Source organism: Rhinolophus sinicus, chromosome 1, assembly GCF_057876585.1.
Source record: "Rhinolophus sinicus isolate RSI-liver-muscle chromosome 1, RSI-T2T, whole genome shotgun sequence".
Taxonomy (NCBI): Eukaryota; Metazoa; Chordata; class Mammalia; order Chiroptera; family Rhinolophidae; genus Rhinolophus; species Rhinolophus sinicus.
In genome coordinates, this window is record NC_142501.1 from 71617365 (window position 1) to 71638835 (window position 21471).

Consider the following 21471-nt stretch of genomic DNA (forward strand, 5'->3'; position numbering starts at 1 on the left):
ATCTATTGCTGAACTGTTTAGAACAAACTATTAATATAAGTCTCTAGGAGTTCAAAGAAAGGAAGAATTAAGGTACTGTGACATAATTTTTCAACATTGCAAAGGCTTGATCTCTGAGCCTTAAAGGATGACTAGGATTTGGAAAGGAAAAGAGAGTAAGAAATACTTTTATACATCTTCTGGATGGAAAAAGTTTACAGGGAAAAAAAAAAAAGAAGGTAACTAATTTCTTCATACCTGCAATATCTTGGTTTCCTTATCAATAAAAAAGGAACGATTTCACAAAATTATTGTGAACATTTAAGATGATAATATTTGTGAAGTATTAATATTCTGCCTGAGATATTTAAGTCTAAGAATATAAGAAAACGACTGGTTTAAAAAGAGTTCATCATTTAAGAACCAACTTAATATGAGCAACTGATGTCAACTAGTTGTCACATATAATGACCTAAAACATGAATATGTATTCTGTTAGGTAACTGAGTTTTCTGTTACTAGAAATGACAGAAGCTATTTGGTTACTTACTAGATAGGTGTGTGAAGCAGTACTGTGTAGAGGTTGGATTGATTAATTAATTCCCACCATCTCTGCCTTACATCTTGAATTCTTCAAGTTGGTATAGCTCTATTATAGATCAGCCTGAGGTTTCTTAAGTATAAGAACCATCCTTAAGCTCTAGACTATAGTGACAAAACAATGATTCCATTTATTTCATTTATTAAATTTACTGGGGTGACATTGGTTAATAAAATTATGTAGGTTTCAAGTGTACATTTCTATAATACATCATCTATATATTGCATTGTGTGTTCACCACCCAGAGTCAGTTATTATTACAAATTGCCTCAGAAACATATAGCATTTACTTTGCTGAACTGTCGTGTGTGTGTGTGTGTGTGTGTGTGTGTGTGTGTGTGTGTCTTTGTGTTTGTGTCCAGTGGGAGGTGATTATTAAAAAATACTCATTGTCTGAACGGGGTTAAGCCTCTCTTTTGAGAAGGAAATAGTTCAGTTGTTCATAAGCACTGGCTAAATTTTTCCCTCTAACTTTTATCCAGATTTATATTTATAATGTTTAAAATGTTCTTCTAGGTTCCATTTGAAGACCAATGGTCTAAGAAAAAAATCACGATGTGATTAGAAATGTCCAAATATAATGAACGCTTCTCAACAAAGTACAATAACTAAATGATGTACCCACAGATTGAATTAATGACTATATTTCACATGTATCCTTATGGGAAAATATTTATATTTATTTTAATGAACATAGCCTATGCGGTTCTAGTCATACATGACACTTATATAAAATAGTTACAACCAGCTTCCAGATAAAACATGACTTTGGTTATAATTCCATAATTCCATGTCAGTAAAGGATTCATTGAGAATCATCTAATGTGGATTACAATAGTCAACAGAGTATTAGAATATTAATACAAAGAGAAGAAACTGTAGTTAGGAGATATGAAAACTTTAGTCACTGTTTTCTACTTACAAAAGAAGGGAATTTTGCTAATAAAATTGTATTATGTTTTATTATGATGCCAAGTAGTTCCTAACTATATCTCAAGCAATACTTCTGTTAATTTGAAATATATGTGAAAAGAATGCTCTAGGCTAGAGGTCTATGAACTCTTTTCTTTGCAGGGCCAGATGGTAAATATTTTAGGCTCTGTGGCCCATATGGCCTCTGTTGCAACTACTGAATTCCGCCATAGCTAACTGTAGGGAATACATACAAGAATGAAGGTGGCAATGTTACAATGAAATCTGATTTACAAAACCAAGTGGTGAACAAGATGGATTTGGCCCACAGGAATTCGTTCACCTTGCTTCACCAGTTCTAGGTGAGCAGTTAACATATTTCTTACACAAAATAATAGATTTTTCAGACCCACGGTTTAAAAAGTATCATCTGCAAAGACCCCGAAGTTTGACTTGGGAGGAAAGGTATTCCCTTCAGATACTTGCCTACCAAGGCTTCCAGGGTATCTCAGCCATAAGCTATGACTTCCTTTTTAGAATTAACACTTGACTAAGTCTGCAGAAACCACTTTAGAAACTTGAGTCTCACAATTAGAAAACATGGAGGAAGAAAAACAGCTGCATGGGAGACTGTGGACCAGTAATCAGCGGAATTGCTGGTTATTTTCTGTGCAGACAATAGATCTTAATTTAGTTCTGCTCCCTTCTCCTATCTTTACACCACACACTCATCCTTATCCTGGGATGGCGTATATCAACTATATCATTGCTGCTTTATCAAAATCCCATGATAAGTGCGTTATATTTTTTGAAGTTGATTTGCTTTTTAAAATTTGAATGTTCCATGATGTCAAAAAAAAAAAAAAAATCTTTAAACCTTGTTATAAGAATCTATAATATGTCTTTCTATGCCTCTTAACACAGAACCACAGGCTACCAGGAGCTTAGTGAAAGCTTTCTCACTGTGAAGAGGTGGGATTTTTATTTGAACTAAAAATAAGATTTTGTTGAATAAAATATATTTAACAGAATAAAGAAGACTCTTCCTCTTGGTCGGCACAAGAGAAAATACCTTGATGTATATACATCTCTCATTTGAAATGACTTATCCTTCCATCTTAGAAACCTATTAATCGATTCCTTGTTATACACACAAAGGTTGTTTCCAACTACTTACTATGCCAAATAATGTTATGATGGCTATTTGAACACAAATCTTTGAATGCTAGGGATAATTATTAGAAGTAGAATATATTGGACTAATATTTTGAGGTATTTCTATACAACTTTGGATCAGTATGGGATATTTTTAATTTTGCCATTTTGATATGCAATAAGAATAATTCAATGTTTTTAAATTTATATTTATTTGATTAGATTTTATATGCTTATTTGCCATTTCCATTCCTTTGTTTGAAGATTTATTCTTCCAACCAATATTTATCATTGTCCACTTGTGCCAGAGACATCAGCGGGTCCAGAGAAACACAAAATTGCTGTCCTCCAGAAGCTTAATTTGTGGTTTGTGTGTCTATCAATTGCTTGGTAAATCTTCCCTGAAGGTCTTCAAAGCACTGAGTATATAGTAAGGAACATCACAGGAAAGGTCTTAGCCCTGAGAAGAGAATGATATTAAACACAGAGAGTTAATGGTGTTTTTTTTTTTTTTTTAAATAATTAATTCTATGAGGAAATACAGTAATATGGTAGAGGACAATCACGGACAGTGAGGTTTGGAGGGAGAAGGCTGCTTCATTTAGAGGCGTCCGACCAGGCAGCATTTAAGTTGAGACTTCGGTGAGAAAAGGAAAGTAGTCATGTGAAAATCTTACTGGAGGCTCTTCTAGCTTGATGGAAAAACAATTACAAAAGGTTTTGAGATAGGAGTTAATTTTCTGTCCTAAAGGGTTAGAAACACAACCAATGAGACTAGAATATGAAGAATAAGATGGTAGACAGAGGGGAATGAAATGAGAAAGTTGGGAAGTGACTATATCATGCAGGATCTTCTGGGCCAATGTAAGAAATTACACTTTTGTTCTAAACATAATAGGAAGCTATTGGATAATTCTGAGAAGGGAAGTGATAACACAGGGGGCTGATAAATTGTTAGAAAATGGAGTAAAGTGATTGTGGCTTGATGGAGTAGCAGATCTGGTGAACAAAATAAATACATAAAATTTAAGATACAAGATTACTTTAACTACTTTGACAAGTCATATATTTACAGCGTGTCCATGGTATGGTTGCTTAGTAAAGTCAAGGTGGGATTCACTGTTTTTGAGGCAGTCAAGGAACTTTGATGGGACATACAAAATGACACTGAAGTAAGATATGTTATTAGGCTTAGCAGAGGAGAAAGGATGGAGGTAAGTGTGACTGATGTGATAACAATGGATGGTAATCAAAGGGGGTGATAAAGTGTGTCATAGATAATTATAATAAGGGTTCATTAAATGATGATGGTGAAGATGGGTAAGCGATCAATTGGAAATATAAAATGTTAGTGAGGAGAATACCACCTTACTTGCCATTTCTTTATTGAGTGGGTGTTAGAAGAGCAAGCAGCCTCGACTTCATATGGCTAGGGGGTATGTACTCTGGGAACCAGCACATTTTATTTATAGCAAGAAGCAGTGGTATGTTCCGTGATGAGACTGAAGAATGAAGAGAACACATTTCACTAGGAACAGAAGTGCCCAGGGCACTTTAAGGGGCTTGGAATGAATGGAGTAGAGGAGGAGGTTCTAGAGATGTAAAAGAATGAGTTGATGAGAATGGAATACAATCATCCTTGATCAAGTTCCAAACAGAAGTTATTACGGAACCTTCAGATAAAGCATAAAAACAAATACTATCTTATAATGATCCCAGGACTCTCATGTCATAGTGAAAATAGCCACAGTTCTTAGCACTAAAAGGATTCAGCTTTTCTTCATGTATTATTTATTTATGAAAAAAAATATTCTTGAAGCATTTGACAGACACTGCTGGGTACTAGAATTATAAAACAAGAAAGAAATGATCTTTTTCCTCAAGAGGCTTACTGTCTAGTACAAAGAGGCAGAATGTACTTTTTAAAGGTGTATGTAGAGGAACTATAATTATGTTTAAAGTCATAAAACATTAATCACTATTGTTTGCTTTAAGATCAAATTTCTCCTTTTTAATAATGTTTCAAGAACTCCATACTAAAATAATTTTTGATAAGTAGTGCAGAATTCTAGGCTGAATTCCACGCTGGCTAAAGCATAGAGAGGCCAATGAAGTATGTATTAATAAAAGGTCATAAGCAAGGGACCTTTGTATAAAGGGAATTCTACAAAAAAAATCTTAAATATACCTAGATCAGGGGCCAGGTTCTTCTTGCTCATCTCTGTCTCTTACAATGCAATATCCCATTATATTATTTAAGCATGGTTTGGTCTCTATTCAGAGCAAACTGGGAAAGGTTGGTTGCTTAAAATGTATGCTGGATGTGTCAGAAGTAGTCAGATTTTGTCAGGCACTCATTTTATGACAGATCCAGGCCATAGACACAACGCTTAGCAAGTGCCTTATAAATTATAGCTGTGCTGAAGCCTACAGTAATGGCTCTTAACTCAGGTCCATCTTCCAAATATTCTTGCAGAAATAAAAACGGTACCATTTCCTAACGCAGGGATGCAAAAAGCAATTCCTCCAAAAACTAATTGTCCACCAGCAGTAATAGTCTTAGATTTTTTTATGAATCAGTTTTATTTTCTTTCCCAACAAACCTAAAACTGTCACTACTAATAGAAAACCATGTTATATTATGTAATGCTTTTCTTTAAAGTTTAACCAGGCTTAATTCTAAAGTTCTGGTATAATTTTATTCAACAAAATCCCACCCCAAACAGATGTGACAATAATGTCACTTTTTGTTGCACATTGAGTTTTGATTTAGTAATCTTAGATTCTAAATGGAAATGTTCTATATTATGTATATTCTATTTTGTAAGAGAGTGGGAAGAAAAAAGCTATCATTACTTGGAAGAACAACCTGTATCTCTTTACTCACTAATTTAGAATCATTGTTCTTTATTAAATGTTTAGACCAAACAAGAGATACTTCTTAGATGTTTGATTATAGTGGCAATAAAGATCCCATTCTAAACTCAATATTTCAATCTAGAAAAAAAGTCTTTAATAAATCAATGAAGGAATTCAGGTTTCATCTTACTCTGACACAAGAACCTGTGTGTTTAACTGGTGGTGGAAGTAGATTAAATGGTGGAAGTAGATTAAACTTCCACCATTAGATAAAAGTTTACATTAACTTATTATAGCATCATTTAAAAGTTCTTTATAATTTGTGCAAAGTGTAAAAAAAAAAATCCATGAAAAATAGAAATTTCCCAAAGAATTTTTATTAGATAATTTTGAAATTTACCAACATTTTCTTCACTTTTGTATAATTAATTATCATACACTTATTATACATTCTAATTGACTTTCACAATTTTTATACCCTTTCTAGGAAATAGATGACAGTACATGATTCCCCTCAGACTACAACAAAAGATGAATTTCTCTTTTGCTCACCTAGTGTTGTGGAATTTTATGGGCAAACTTGAAGATTTTGTAATCATCCAGTTCCAAAATGTTTTAGTAAAGAAGCATGTTTCAATTAAAATATACCATCTTTAAAAATGGTACTTAAAGTACAGGTATTTAGCATGTCATTGTAATGAATGAAATAATAGAAACAGTTCTAATATTTTCAGTACTGTTATCCTAGCTTTTTCCATTCTTCAACTCTTAGCTTCAAGATAATGACTTTCATATAGGCAGTATCCTTTGTGAGGGGAATAAGTTCCTTACATAAATCATATCCTTAGTCAGGGGAACAATTTCAAGGGGTACAGCAGTTTTCTCACTAACAGTATTGAAGGAAGCAAATTACATCTTGATTCCGAAATAGTCATACGAAAACAATAGTATGAACTTAGTTTTGATCTGCTTTAAAATTAAGAACTGTCCAAAGATAAATACTTCCATAAAGCTTCACCTTTTTTATCCAACCACATAGATAAAGACACTAATATGGAAAAAATATAAAAATAAAAAATATAAAGCAAGGATCTTGCAATTCTGGCCATGATGGGAAAACAGCCCTCACCTTTGATAAAAAAAAGAACCTGTACAAAATATATGAACAAATCTTCAGACATTGGACAAAATGCAGACTTATCCTTGAGATAAGAAAAACAAGTGAGATGACCATGATGGTGACCCAGTCTTTCTGCCTAGAACCACAGTCCAAACCACAATGAAGGCAGAAGGCATCCAAACACAGCATCACTGAATTTAAGAGATAGAGAATCAAGTTTGGGGAGGCTGAGGCAACTATTGTGCTGAAAAAGTAATGGAGGAGAGGGAAATACACAGAGAAAGAGCTTCAGAAATTTGAACAAGAGTTGTCTTAAGTTTGGATGCATACTAAGTTGTACATTCCCAAGGTTGAACTCTCCAAAGCTCAGCAAAGAAGGACCATGGAGTTGTAAACTGAAAAATTCCCAAAGCTCCCAAGGGTAAGAGATACTCAAATTCCAACCAGCCAAAGCAGAGGAACTTTACTGAGTAGCCAAGTGTTCATTACAGAACCCAAAAGGCCATGATTTAAAGAAAGGCCTAAAGTAGTGGTAGGAGTGTCAGTTATTCTATATACATACTAACAGAGGATAAAATCTTCAAGTAACTTAAATTATTGTAAAACAAAACAAAAGAAAATGAAATGCCCAAAATCTCTAAAGAAAAACAATTAAATCCAGACATTAGACAACTTAATATTTACAGTATCCAGCATCTAATAGAACCTTACTAGACATGCCCTTAAGCAGGAAAATGTGATCAAGCACCAGAAGAACAACCAATCAATAAAAACAAACTCATAAGTGACAAAGATGGTAGAAATCACAGAAGAGTACAAAAAAAAATAAAAAGTAAAAAAACGATTATAAATATTCTTAAGGACTTAAAGAAAATTGTTAATATAATGAGAAGCAGACTATATTAAGAAGAACCGAATGGAACATCTAAAGATAAAAACTGTAATACCTGGAATAAAATTTGCTGGATGAGTTTAATATCAGATTAGACATTGTAGAAAAAAACAAAAGACTATCCAAACTGAACCATAGAGAAAAATGCTTAAAAATTTGACAGAGCCTAAGTGACATATAGAACAATATTAAGCAATTTAAAATACACATGGTTATAATAACAGAAAGGGGGGAATGTGAAAATACTTGAAACAATAATGAAAATTTTATATTCAGAGAAACAAAGATTAGAATGTTATTGACTTATTTTCCGAAACAATGAAAAGCAGAAGAAATGAAATATATTTATACTGCTGAAAGAAAACAACCTGTTAAATTAAAATTTAGTATCCAGCAAAAATATACCTAAGAAATGAAAGTGATATAAAGAAATTTTCAGAAAAACAAAAGAGAGAATTCATTGCTAGCACATTTGCACTACAAAATATGCTAAAGAAGGTCTTCTGGATGAAGGAAAATAATTCCACATAGAAAATCAGATCTATACAAAAGAATTAAGAATGCCAAAAATGGTAAATATGTAGGTAGGTAAGAAAATTAAGACTTTTGTTTCTTGCTTCATAATTCATTTAAAAGATACTGAAACACTTTACATTTTGCCTATTCACCACAAAAGTTTCTAATTACATGGAAATTCGAAAGAGTGTTTAGGTTGCAATATACAAGCTTCAGTAACCAGAAGCATCAAACAAATCTGAGTTCATGGACTGCATCAGACGTGTTTTTTTTTTTTTTTTTTATTGGTTTCAGGTGTACAAAACAATGTAATGGTTAGACATTTCTACCCCTCACAAATACAAAGTGATAACCCCCCTACCCCAATCCACTACCACTCTGACATCGTATATAGCTGTTACAGTTCCACTGACTCTATTCCTTATGCTGTACTCCACATCCTGTGACCATATATATATATATATATATATATATATATATATATATATATATATATATTAAATTACAGTTGACATTCATTATTACTCAGCTTCAGTTTCAGGTGTACATTACAAGTGGTCAGGCACCTACACTGTCAAAGGCACCTACACTGTCAAATCTCCCTAATAAGACAAGTGTCCATTGGATACCCCACAAAATCTTTACAATGTTATTGATTATACTCAGGGATATTTTAATTGGAAAAAAGTAAAAGGAAAAATTAAGACACAAGAATCAATTTGCAAGTTTTGTAAACCAAAATTCAAAATCTTCCACAAAATGACCTCAAACTAACTTTGTAGAGTTATTTCTCACTATTTCCCAACATGTTATAGAAAATTCAACAAAGCTGGTCTGCCTTCTATATTGTTTTGTATTGATTATACATTCTCTTGAACTTCTTGATGCTATCACTACCTATAATAAAATCTTCACCAAATCAACATCTTTTAATTATCTCTGCTCAGCCCAACCCTACCCATTATTTGAGGTCTGTCTCAAAAGTGACTTCCTCCATGGAGCCTTTCCTAATTCTCTTTGACAAAAATAATAGCTGCTTTCTTTGAATCCCATGATACATTGTAAGAAACTCTATGACACATGATCTATGTTTATATTACCTATGTGCTTAGCTCATCTTCATTGGTTAGCTGAAGCAAAGACTGCACCTTACTTACTATGATATCACCTATCTCATGCAAGATAAAAGGAAGGGAATTAACATTTACTGAGTACCTATTACATATCTTTACGGAACTAATCATTTAAAAAATGCTGATCTTCACCACAACCCAAGAAACAGGCAATAATATTCCTGTTTTACACATGATGAAATAAAACCTGTGTAACTTGTTCAAGATCACGTACATGCTAAGGGCAAAGCTAGAAGACTAACCCATTATTCTATGACAAGAAGGCATATACTTGTTTCACTCAATATTGCATAAATTTAATTGGTAAAAATAAATATAAACTGAACAGTTTATACTTGAAAGTATTGAGAGAGAGAGAGAGAGAGAGAGAGAGAGAGAGAGAGAGAGAGAGAGAGAGAGAGAGAGAAAGGAAGGGAGAGAGGGAGGAAGAAAAGTGGTACAAGTGGAGGAAGATTCTAACAAGTATTTGAAGCAGAAATTCCAAGCATTTTGGTTTAGAACATTTCAAATAGAACACCCAAGGGAGTACAAAAACATAAATCAAAGTGACTTTCAGCTCAATACAGGAAGCTATCATTTAGGGGAAAAAGCACAGCTACTACTAAAAATGATTATCTTAAAGGGACAAAATTGCTATTGATTTGGATTTCTTAGAGTTAACCCGAATAAACCATGCCTGGAATTACTATCAGCAAATCCAAAAGCAATGTTATGAATGCCTGAACAATGAAATATATTTTTTCAAGTAAATCAAATTTCTTCAACATGTATTTTGTATGTATATAATTAAAGAAGTCTATATCCTAGGAATTAAAATGATGATAAGACAGCTTTTATTTTTCATATCAAAGTCAGGAAACACATTAATTAATGCCTCAGTTATTCCAAAGTGTCATGAACATTTTTGTGCTATGAAGCCTCAAAGAATACTGGGCAATCTTCCTCAGTGACAATGATTTTTGATATAAAAAGGCCATGACCTCTATCTCATTCTTTAAACATATGGTTTGGAGCAAGTGTCACATTAGTTGTTAAAAATTCACAAGAATCATTTGTGTGTGTGTGTATATATATATATATATATATATTTGTTTATATGTATATACACACATACAAATACATATATACATATATATATAAATGTAGAATAAATCTAATTACAAATATATGTGTGTTGTGACAGAACAATAAAAAATATTGGGGATTACACCTAAATATATGTTAACATATATGTTATTCTGATGAATACAGCATGGCCAAATAAAGAGTCATATAATTTATTAACATAATTCAAACAGTAGAATGGGCAGATGTTACTAACTTCCACTTGGTCATCTTAAGTCACAAATGTATACTGTGACCACCACCCATGCTTTGTGAAAATGATGTGATAAGTGCTGATGTGTGGAATTAACATCTAAAAGATGTGTACATCTTATGAAAATACACATTTAAATCTATGCCTAAAAGATAGCAACAGAATTTCCCCAATATGCAATTGTAGGATATTGAATCATTTCTAAATAATGTATTTACTAAGGCTCTCTCCTTAACATACATTCAAAAGTTGTTCATAATGACAATAATTACAGTTTAAAATAATGATGATCTTCAATCATCGGAAGCAATTATTGTGGTAATAATCTGTGGAAGAAAACTTCAAACAGCTAATAGCAAAGGAAAAATTATAGGGACTGAGTAATGGTCGTAATCAAATGAACAATTTCCCTAAGAAAAATGCTTATTTCCTAGCAACCTGGTTAATGAATATTGTCAGTTGCAAATCAATTAAAAAACAAACAAATATATTAGCTAAAATAAATAAGCTGAACACCTTTCAATAAAATTGAGAAAAATATTTCTAAGTATCACAAAAGATCCAATCAGGTAACTACATAAAAGATATAGATGCAATATTGAATTATGAATCATAATGCTAACTGATAGAGTGTGCATCATGTCACAATATAACCTAATGTCTTCCAAGGACATTTTCCAAGGTAGAAGGGCAAAAGGATCACTAAATTGTTAATAAGGTGCATAGTCGATCATTTTTTTTTTTTTGCATCATTTTATTGAACAACATCTGGCCCAGAGGGAACTGGAAAGCTTAACACATGGGTCAAAATGTTCCTTTTGATGTTTCACTGTCATACTGGACAATAAAGTTTTATAGTTTCCAGGAAAACAAATAAAAACAGTAATTCAGGCTCTAGTCTAACTATCTCTATAACCTTAATTTTTGTTCTCACTTATAGCATAGCTGTCTTGGGAATTCTTCACAAAATTAAAATTCCTGAATCAACAGAGCAATTCAAAAGCAAAGCTGTTCAACACATCAAAAAGCTTTGTGTTGCAAAAGGTGGTAGAAGAGCAAAAACCTCTTCCAATTCATTCTTGCAGCATTTGGAACAGACACTTTCTGACTGGTATCATCAAATCCCTCACACTAGAGCCCACAGAGTTCTTACACTACAACAGTTCCTATCAGACCGTAGCCCCAGCCCTAGTATTTATGCTCAAGATTTCATGAGAAATTAGTTGTCAATGCTACCACCTCCTTGAATATAATAAATAAGCAAGAGATGAATATTATCAATGATTATGGAATTAAAAGTATTCTCTATAAAGAGTATGTGAAAGGTCTTAGAAAGGAGGACCTCGTCCTGAAAAAAAAAGAAATTCAAATTAAGATAAATGAGTGAAGATAGTTCATTATTGAGGATGAGAAGTTAAGCTATTGAGAATGAGAAATGATGACCACAAATCAGGAGGAGAGACTGAAATAAAATTACAAAGGAAACCTTTTGATTTGGTATATTGAAACTAGCTAGCTCTAGCTTATATGTGTAAAAACAATGTGGAAAAGCCTGGGATTAATGTGGCAAATTCTGTGAAGCTTGGGTGCAAAACTTCAAAATTCTTCAGTATTTTTAATAGTTCAATTACATGTGAAAGTACTACAAGTGGTATAAAAGGTATCAGGATTGCATCAATGAATTAATATTAAAAATACCACCCAGAACACAAAAAACTACTTGAGATTCCTTTTTCTTTTTAAATCAGTATTCCAGGTCATGTGAAATAAAGCTACTGTGATAGACTCCAGTTGGCATTCTGGTTTTCTGTTCCTGAATTGGAAATGTCAGGGCTACGTGTGGAATTTTGTCTGCTTCTCCCTATGAATACGGGAATAGTGTAAAGAACACAGCTTTCATAAAGTCAATGGAAAGGAAGAATAATTAAAGAAAGCAACCCAGGAAAGAGCAACTCAGTTTCCTCAGATCTAGCCAAGGAAGAGTTAACAACCAAGGTGTCATCATCTCCAGTTACAGGAAGTGCAGCTTATCACCAAAGGTTCCAAGATGATTCCAATCCTCTGGGTGATTTAAGTCTTTGTGTAAGAAAATATAACCTTCCCATCAGTCAGACGGTTTCCTTGCTCCATCATTTGAGTTATTTGATACATATAACCCCAGGTACTGAGACATGGTTAGAGCAGCCACATAAATAATCCTAGATTTTCTGAGTCCGTGCCAAATTAAAACTTTTCAGTCCTGTTGTTGCTGTGTGTGCCCTAGATTCAGACTCAGGAGATAAAATTCCCTTGAACCTGAAATCACTGGGTATTAAAATATCCCTACCTTAACTTAATGGGAGCAAGGGAAGCAAGAGGAGGTTTTCTTAGAGTTTTTCATTTTCACACCGATTTTCAGCTTCTTAAAAGAAAGGATTCTGGCTTTGAAATACCAAAGAGAACAGGATAATGAAGTGGTTAGCAGAAAATATGCATTATTTTTAGATAAAGGATATATGAAGATCATAGATTAAGTTTAGACACATCTGTTAGATTTCTGGGGGGAGAATGGTGTAACTATCCATCTAAATTACTAGAATGATCTTATTTGTCATCACTGGAGAACTTAGGAAAGACCTGAAAATGACCATAGGAATTGAGGGTAGACATAACTAGGTGTACCTGCTCTTGTCTCTTCTATTCACTTGTTATACATTTTGTGCATGCGTGCGTGCGTGTGTGTGTGTGTGTGTGTGTGTGTGTGTGTGGTGTGTGTGTGTTTTCTCACCATCTCCCCACTATCTTGTGAGCTTCCTTAAGGTAGGGGTGTATTTTTTAATATCTTTTTGTTCTATCTTAAAAAATGCATATTTGTTGCATCTATGCATGCGTATTTGAATGAATGAGTGCTATTCCCAAGACAAGAAAGTAAATAAAGCTGCAGTTACATGAATTTTAGCTAACAGGCTGAAATACCTTGATGAAGAAGATAAGATCTTATCTTTTAAAGTGCAAGGTAATTCATTTCTCTAGCTTGTATTTAGAAAGCAGTAGGGGCATAGACTTGGGATGGTTGCCTAGCAACTGCGTACCATTAATAGGGAATGGTCTTAGAGACAGACCAGAAGAAAGGATCCTAAACTACTGCAGCACATAATTTATTTTCTAGCTCAAGTGTTAGTTCTTGATTATTTAATTCAATTTCGTAATATGGTTTATGACTAGTATAGACTACTTGACGTTCCTCCTAGGATATTTTCCAGTTGCCATATTCAGTCAAGCCTTTGCATTCCTCTCTGCCACACTCAATGCTGAAGAGATAAAACTCAGTCAGAGTTCCCAAGCAACAGGTGGACAGAAAGACATATGGAAAACATGGAGCCAAAGAATCTGCTTGTCTGGAACCAGGTCAAGCTATGGGGAAAAGCCACATGGAGCTAAGATGGCCACACCCGATGATGCTGGGAGCTAATTGCACCCATCACAACTAATTGTATCACTCACTTCTCAACTTAAAATCTGGAGAAGCTTGTCTTGCATACCAACTCATGGTCTTCAGACTGGATATATCTGACTGACATGTTTTCTGAGGTCTATTCACTATTGGCACCCATAGTATTTTAAAGGTTTATTTATGAACAATTTCAAGTTGGGATATTTCACAACAAAATATAATTGTACACTTCTTGAAGAATTGGAAGTTTTGGCAACACTGGATAATTATAGCTGGGACTTCTTAGTAGCCACTTCCTTTACACAAAGGAGATACTCGCCAATCTACCACAACTTTCATCACTCCTAAATGATCAAATGACTGTCATGTCATGACTCTTTTCAGGGATACAAAAGGTCATGGTGGAATTGAGGCAGTGCTGTGCTGGAGCCGGCTGGTACTGGCTCAAGAGCAATAGTATGCACATCTCCTCCCAATTTCAAGCTCTGTGATATCACCCTGGTAGCTTGAATTTGGCTATGGTAGGAATATTTACACAACAGAAACCAGCAAATGTTATCAGTTAGATTCTCCAGCCAACCTCAGAGACCATGGTTAGATACTTACCAGGGCGCCACTGGACTGAGGTGAAATGAAGAGCAGCTGCAATTCACAAAGCCACTTCAGATACCTACGTTACCTATCTCATATCATAAAATCACAGCCCACAATCAAAATACACTGAGTCTATCATGATTGACCCCTCCATTTATTTTTTAAACATAATAGCAAACAGTCCATTCCCACCCTACTGAACTGTTTGCTATTTCTAAGGTGGGGCACTTTTTCTCTTTGTTTCTTGGTAAATATTTTGTTCCCTTTTCCTGGAAGAACCTTTCTATCTTGTCCATTTGACCAACGCCTGCCTGTCCTCTAAGGTTCAATGTAGGTATCCTATCCGCTGCTGAGCTTTCTCTTTAACAGGACTCAAGGCATATTTCTGTGCTCCACTTCTCTCCATCTGAATGTGAAGCACCTTCCTTTAACAGTTGTCCAATGTTTGGCAATTGTCTATTTGATTGTCTTTTTCCACTACTGGACTTTATGCTACTTGAGAATATAGCTTTGCTTTTTTTCCCCTCTTTTTTAATATTCTTGCAGAATGACACATTGCCTGTTACCTAATAAGTAAGTGTTCAATAAAAATTTCTTCATTTTACTGGTAATAAATATTTAGGATCCAGGAACATTAAGTTCTTTGTATCTTAAGACATTTCAAATGTGCTTGTATAGTCATGAATATTTTCTGTCTCTTGATGGAAATGTACCTACCAAGCCTGAAACATCAGAGATAAAATACTTTGATGGAGAGGAAGAGCAGATAAGAGAAACAGCGTGGCTTACCAAGACCACCAGGCTCTGGGTAAGTGATTGAATCAGGACTTTAGTCCAAGGCTACTAACAATACAGTCATCTTTCCACTGGGTCCCAGCTGCTTCCCTTATTGTTTAATTTCATTACTACAACTTTCCTCCCTACTGCTAAAAATTCCTTTACAGGTATTACCTTCTTAAAGGCACAGGGATTCAGTAAATATCGTAGAGATCTACTTTTATTATTTAACACCTTAAATCTTGACTTCCAGTGTGAGTCCATTACTATTTTCTCCTGGAGTTCCTCAGAGACATCTCCTATCATCATCTGATCATTGAGATTTACAGGTCTCATTCCATTTACGAACTGCCCTTTTCATTTTATATCAGAGGCAGATATTCAATCTGGCACTTCCCCATCTGCAATCAATGTACGTAATGTCACAGCTCCTTGATTGGCTTCAAAACATTTCCCTGTTTACAAACAGGAAAACAGTTTGAGGTTTCTGATGGCACATTTCAAGTGATGCTGCTAAATTCATCTATAATTCTCAATATCATGATTCTTTCATAATGATGTTTAAAAATAGACTCAAGCTAAGAAGCAATCCTAAAGAAAAGGAGATTAAAACCATGATGGTGCAATATGGATACCAGACATTCTATTTCACTATGAGTATAAAAATGAATACATTAAAGAAAAACTTAGATGTGTTGGCCGTGAGCCGTTAGATAACTCCCGCTAGGTGATAAGGTTTACTGTGATTGTGGTTGCTTTCCTGTTTAGTTTCTTTTTTTTCAACTGCTCTTAAGTAGAAAAAATTTTTTCTTCACAGTATTTATATACAATTTTCATGATCTATAAGAAAATTATCACTTAAAGAAGAATGTTTTTAGAGTAATTCTCAGATAAATCCTCTTATGCTAAATTAATACAAATTGCTCCAAATAAATTTAATATAACAAATGTCATTTATTCAAGGTCTTTATCAACTTCTCAAGTAGTGTTTTTAAATGACTTTTACTTATAACAAAATATACAATATGTCTTCACTGAAATATTTTCCTTAATTTTGTTTTTATATGATTGCTTTCATTGTTGTCCTTTTTATCATTTATTTAGTATCCATTAATCAAAGAAATACAACAAAGTTCAGGTTTTTGTCATTCTCCACTGCATTTGGGTCTGCTTTGACTATTGCTGCCTCCCCAACTTCTGAGACATTCAAACCATGACCACCTAAAAACTTTAGTTGTACTTGGTGAATTCTAAAAATGAGGTGACTTTTAAAGGATCTTTCTTACAAAAATCATAATAGGAAACACATAAGTGAAGTGATTAAAAAAATATCCTCCAGTTTCTAGAGCAGCGTTCACTTTGTTCCTTTGTTATGAATTTTTATTGTTGTAGGTAGATTAACACAACCTGATATTTGGAAAGTCAAATAGAATGGCCTTTAGGTGTATACTATTCTATTTAAAGATATTTTAAAGAATGTTTAGCAGTATTCATACACCAGGGTGTCCAGGATATATCAGAAAGGTGGAATGAGGCGGTTTGCAAAGTGACAGCTATAAGTGAGTCAGACATAAGGAGATGAATCACTTGGTCATCATGCTGATCTGAATTCTTGGAGGACATAGATCATAAATTTGAAGGAGAAAGGCGATGCATGTCTGCAAATGGATAGTACACAAGTCCCTAAAATGCTCCTTGAAATAAATGGGGCACAAAAGAGGTTGCTTCACCCTAAAACACTCTCACTTCCATTCTTGACAGACTTCTGATTTCTTGAGACTTCATGACTCTTCTCTTAGATCAGTGTGTCTTTAAAGAACAAGGCAATGGGGTTTTCACTGCATGTAGCATCAGAAGATTCAGGTTTGAAAATAAGCCTTGCCTCTTACAAATTTATTGGCCTTAAGCAAGTCACTCTAAACAAGCAAGTCACCCTAAATATTGGTTATCTCATCTGTAAAACAGAGTTTGTTGAAGGAAATATTCACAGATCTCAAAAATCACAAGATGTACCATAGTGCAATGCAGCCTCAAACCAAAAGCCATTCAATTTTTTCTACAGAGCTCTATTTCAGTTTCAGGGGTTGGTAGAAAGTATTCCAGAAAACATCTAGTAATTTCTTAAAATTCTGGTGCTGTGTATTACATTATGTTGTTGTATGATAAGGCACTAAATACGTAATTCAAGTTTCACTAAAATTTATAATTGATTATTGCGAGAAGAAGTTGACAAGCTACTCTTTGCAGATGACATGATGCTATATATAGAAAACCCTAAAGACTCCACCAAAAAGCTATTAGAAATAATCAACAAATACAATAAAGTTGCTGGCTACAAAATCAACGTACAAAAGTCCATTGCATTCCTATATACTAACAATGAAATCTCAGAAAAAGAAATACAAAAAACAATTCATTTTGCAATTGCAGCAAAAAGAATCAAATGCCTAGGAATAAACTTAACCAAGAATGTGAAAGACCTATATGCTGAAAACTATAAGACTTTTTTAAAAGAAATTGAAGAAGACACAAAGAAATGAGAAGACATTCCGTGTTCATGGATTTGAAGAATCAACATAGTTAAAATGGCTGTATTACCCAAAGCAATATACAGATTTAATGCAATCCTCATCAAAATCCCAATGGCATTTTTAAAAGAAATAGAACAAAAAATCATCAGATTTGTTTGGAAACACAAAAGACCCCAAATAGCCAAAGTAACCTTAACAAAAAAGAACAATGTTGGAGGTGTCACACTCCCTGACTTTAGCTTGTACTACAGGGCAACAATAATCAAAACAGCACGGTACTGGCAGAAAAACAGACACACAGACCAAAGAAATAGAATTGAGAACTCAGAAATTAAACCACATAAATATGGACAGATAATTTTTGACAAAGCAGCAAAACACATACAATGGAGAAAAGACAGCCTCTTCAATAAATGGTGCTGGCAGAATTGGAAAGGAATGTGTAAAAGAATGAAACTGGACTGCTATCTGTCACCATGTACAAAATTAATTCAAAATGTATCAAAGACTTAAGCATAAGACCTGACACAATAAACTGCATAGAGGAAAACATAGGTACTAAACTATGGACCTTGGGTTCAAAGAGCGTTTTATGAATTTGACTCCAAAGGCAAGGGAAGTAAAAGCTGAAATAAATGAATGGGACTATATCAAACTGAAAAGCTTCTGCACAGCAAAAGAAACCACCGACAAAATAAAGAGGCAACCAACTGAATGGGAGAAGATTTTTGCAAATAGTGCCTCTGATAAGGGGCTAATATCCAGAATATACAAGGAACTCATGCAACTCAACAGCAAAAAAACAAACAACCCAATTGAAAAATGAGCAGACGACCTGAAGAGACATTTTTCCAAAGAGGATATACAAATGGCAAATAGACATATGAAAAAATGCTCAACATCACTAATCATCAGAGAAATGCAAATAAAAACAACGAGATATCACCTCACCCCAGTCAGAATGGCTATCATCAACAAGACAAATAGTAACAACTGTTGGAGAGGCTGTGGAGAAAAAGGAACCCTCATACACTGTTGTTGGGAATGCAGACTGGTGCAGCTGTTATGGAAGGCAGTGTGCAGGTTCCTCAAAAAATTACAAATAGAATTACCATATGACCTAGCAATCCCTCTCCTGGGTATCTACCCAAACAATCTGAAAACATTTACACATAAAGACACGTGTGTTCCAATGTTCATTGCAGCTTTGTTTACAGTGGCCAAGACATGGAAACAACTAAAATGTCCTTCAATAGATGAATAGATAAAGAAGTTGTGGTATATATACACAATGGAATATTATTCGGCGGTAAGAAAAGATGAATAAGGACCATTTTTGACAACACGGATGGATCTTGAGAATATAATGCTAAGCGAAATAAGTCAGACAGAAAAAGCAGAGAACCATATGATTTCACTGATCTGTGGTATATAAACCAAAAACAACGAAAGAACAAGACAAACAAATAAGAAACAAAAACTCATAGACACAGACAATAGTTTAGTGGTTACCAGAGTGTAAGGGGGAGAGGAGTGGTAGATGAGGGTAAAGGGGATCAAATATATGGTGATGGAAGGAGAATTGACTCTGGGTGGTGAACACACAATGGGATTTATAGATGATGTAATACAGAATTGTACACCTGAAATCTATGTAATTTTACTAACAATTGTCACCCCAATAAACTTTAATTAAAAGAAAAAGTAGAAGTTGACAAGTATACACATAAATACACAGAATTTTGAATTTCATCTTTGCTACTTAATTTAAGATTTTCACCTTAGCTAACTAAATAACCTTGGCCATCTCACTTAACTCCTCTGAGCTTCATTTTTTTTTTCTTCTATAAAGTGGACAGAATAATCCCAATAATCCCAATTTTTCATAATCATAGGGTTATGAAAAAGTAAATTAAATATGTAAAAATTAGCAATTATATAACCTGGGAATGACCTGTGTATATGAGTAAAAGCCAAGAGGCTCTCGTCATGCTCTCGTCTCTTTACTGTCATGCTGGGAAGAGGGGCTGAATATTAGGTGAGATTCATTTGTTCATTCAACCCACACTGATATATTTCAAAAATTGTACCAAGGTGGAGGACACTGACATATATAAAACACAGCCCCTAATTTCAAAATATGCATAGTCCAGACAAGCTGTAGACTCAGTTCACAGTGGCCCAGAATATATTTTATTTGCTAGCATAGTTTATTTAAAGTTTGAATTAGAAGGCCTTTTATATACTCTCTAGTTAGGCACATGCTCAACCTCTCCCATTCTTCTTACATGAACCCATTTTAATCATACGTGGCATGTGTACATGTCTCCCAAAGTTCATGTAATATAGGCACTCCTTCCCTTACCCAAATGAATACCGCAGTATATGTGCCTTACTGATGTTACAGTTTGACTCTAAGGCTATTTTCAATAATGCTTGTTGCCATGCAAACTATTGGAATAACATTCAGAGCATCCATGAATATTTACATATTTGTCCCAAAAGCTTTTTTTCATTTTTCTTTTTTCCTGTGAACCATGCATGTATCTAAATATTTATTGGATTTGCTGTATTTCATTATAGTTTTGTCAAAATACAGCCCTGCCGTACAGGGTACACTTGTCTTACATCCTTCTGAGGTCTGTGCTGCTCTCAAACTCAACAAAATAATTGAGATTTTTACTACAAGACTATTCCAGTCTTCACTGATTGTTCCCTTTTCTGAACTCCTATAGCTTTCCTAATGTGTATGTCATAAATTTGGGGGTGTGAAAACACTTCCATATTTCATATATTTCTAAAACTGCATTATTTTTTGAGAGCAGGAATTGGGTCTTACATTCTCTTTTTCCTAGGCCTTCTCCCAGTGAAATCTGGGTGAATTAAATGGACAAATAAGCAGTGACAGATAACACATGTGTCCAAAATTCAGGGAATCGCTCCAAGTAGAAATGGAGCAAGTAATCAGCGAAGAGCTGAAAGGTATACAATTGGTAGCATGTAACACAAACAGATGGACAGCTGGCATTCATAGAACCTCGCAGTAAAATTTCAACCTAGTCATTGTAACATGACAATTAGATATCACCATTACAATACAAAAATGTTAAAATAACATTGAGAGTTGACTGAAAAGTTCAGTTATTAGAATAATTGGTTAATCAATGAAGAAGAAAATTAAAAAGGAGTGTTTTTTATTTTATTTTGTTTTTTTTAAGAAATAAACTGCAGTGGTTAAAGAATATAACAAAAATCTGTATTGGACAAACCCTAAGGCAGATTTGATAATTGGTCATGTAGCAATGTCCAAAAGAATCTTTTTACTCCTATCAGCCACACTCTCAAATTTAGGCTGGTACTTGCATACACGTATATTGCAGGATGAGACCAAAGATGGCATTAATAGGCTAACCTACTAGTATTAGTGGGATTTAATTCAACTCCATTGTATTTCTTGTTTTTAGTGAGCTTACATGTATTAAGTGAGAAATTAATCTAAAAAGCATACAAGGCTGTCAAAGTAAAACTGTGATGAGCACTGTATCAAAAAGCTGGTGATACTATTAAGCTTTTAAATTGGGCATGTACTTACTTGGGTATGGCAGGGAAATCTCCCTGAGAAATTAATAATTGAACTGAAATATGAGGAAG

General features: G+C 34.1%; 1 protein-coding gene across 2 annotated transcripts in view; it reads right to left on the bottom strand.

Moving 5' to 3' along the window:
- Window positions 1–1239: 1239 nt before the first annotated feature.
- Window positions 1240–21471, bottom strand: part of KCNC2 (potassium voltage-gated channel subfamily C member 2) — a 242253-nt gene continuing 222021 nt past the window's right edge. For both annotated transcript variants that reach the window (XM_074325410.2, XM_074325411.2), the window contains one exon: window positions 1240–3107. Coding sequence is in view for 1 of the 2 variants with exons in the window: in XM_074325411.2 (XP_074181512.1) it covers window positions 3088–3107 (20 nt within the window). In the remaining variant the exon portion in view is untranslated. The remainder of the gene's footprint in view (window positions 3108–21471) is intronic.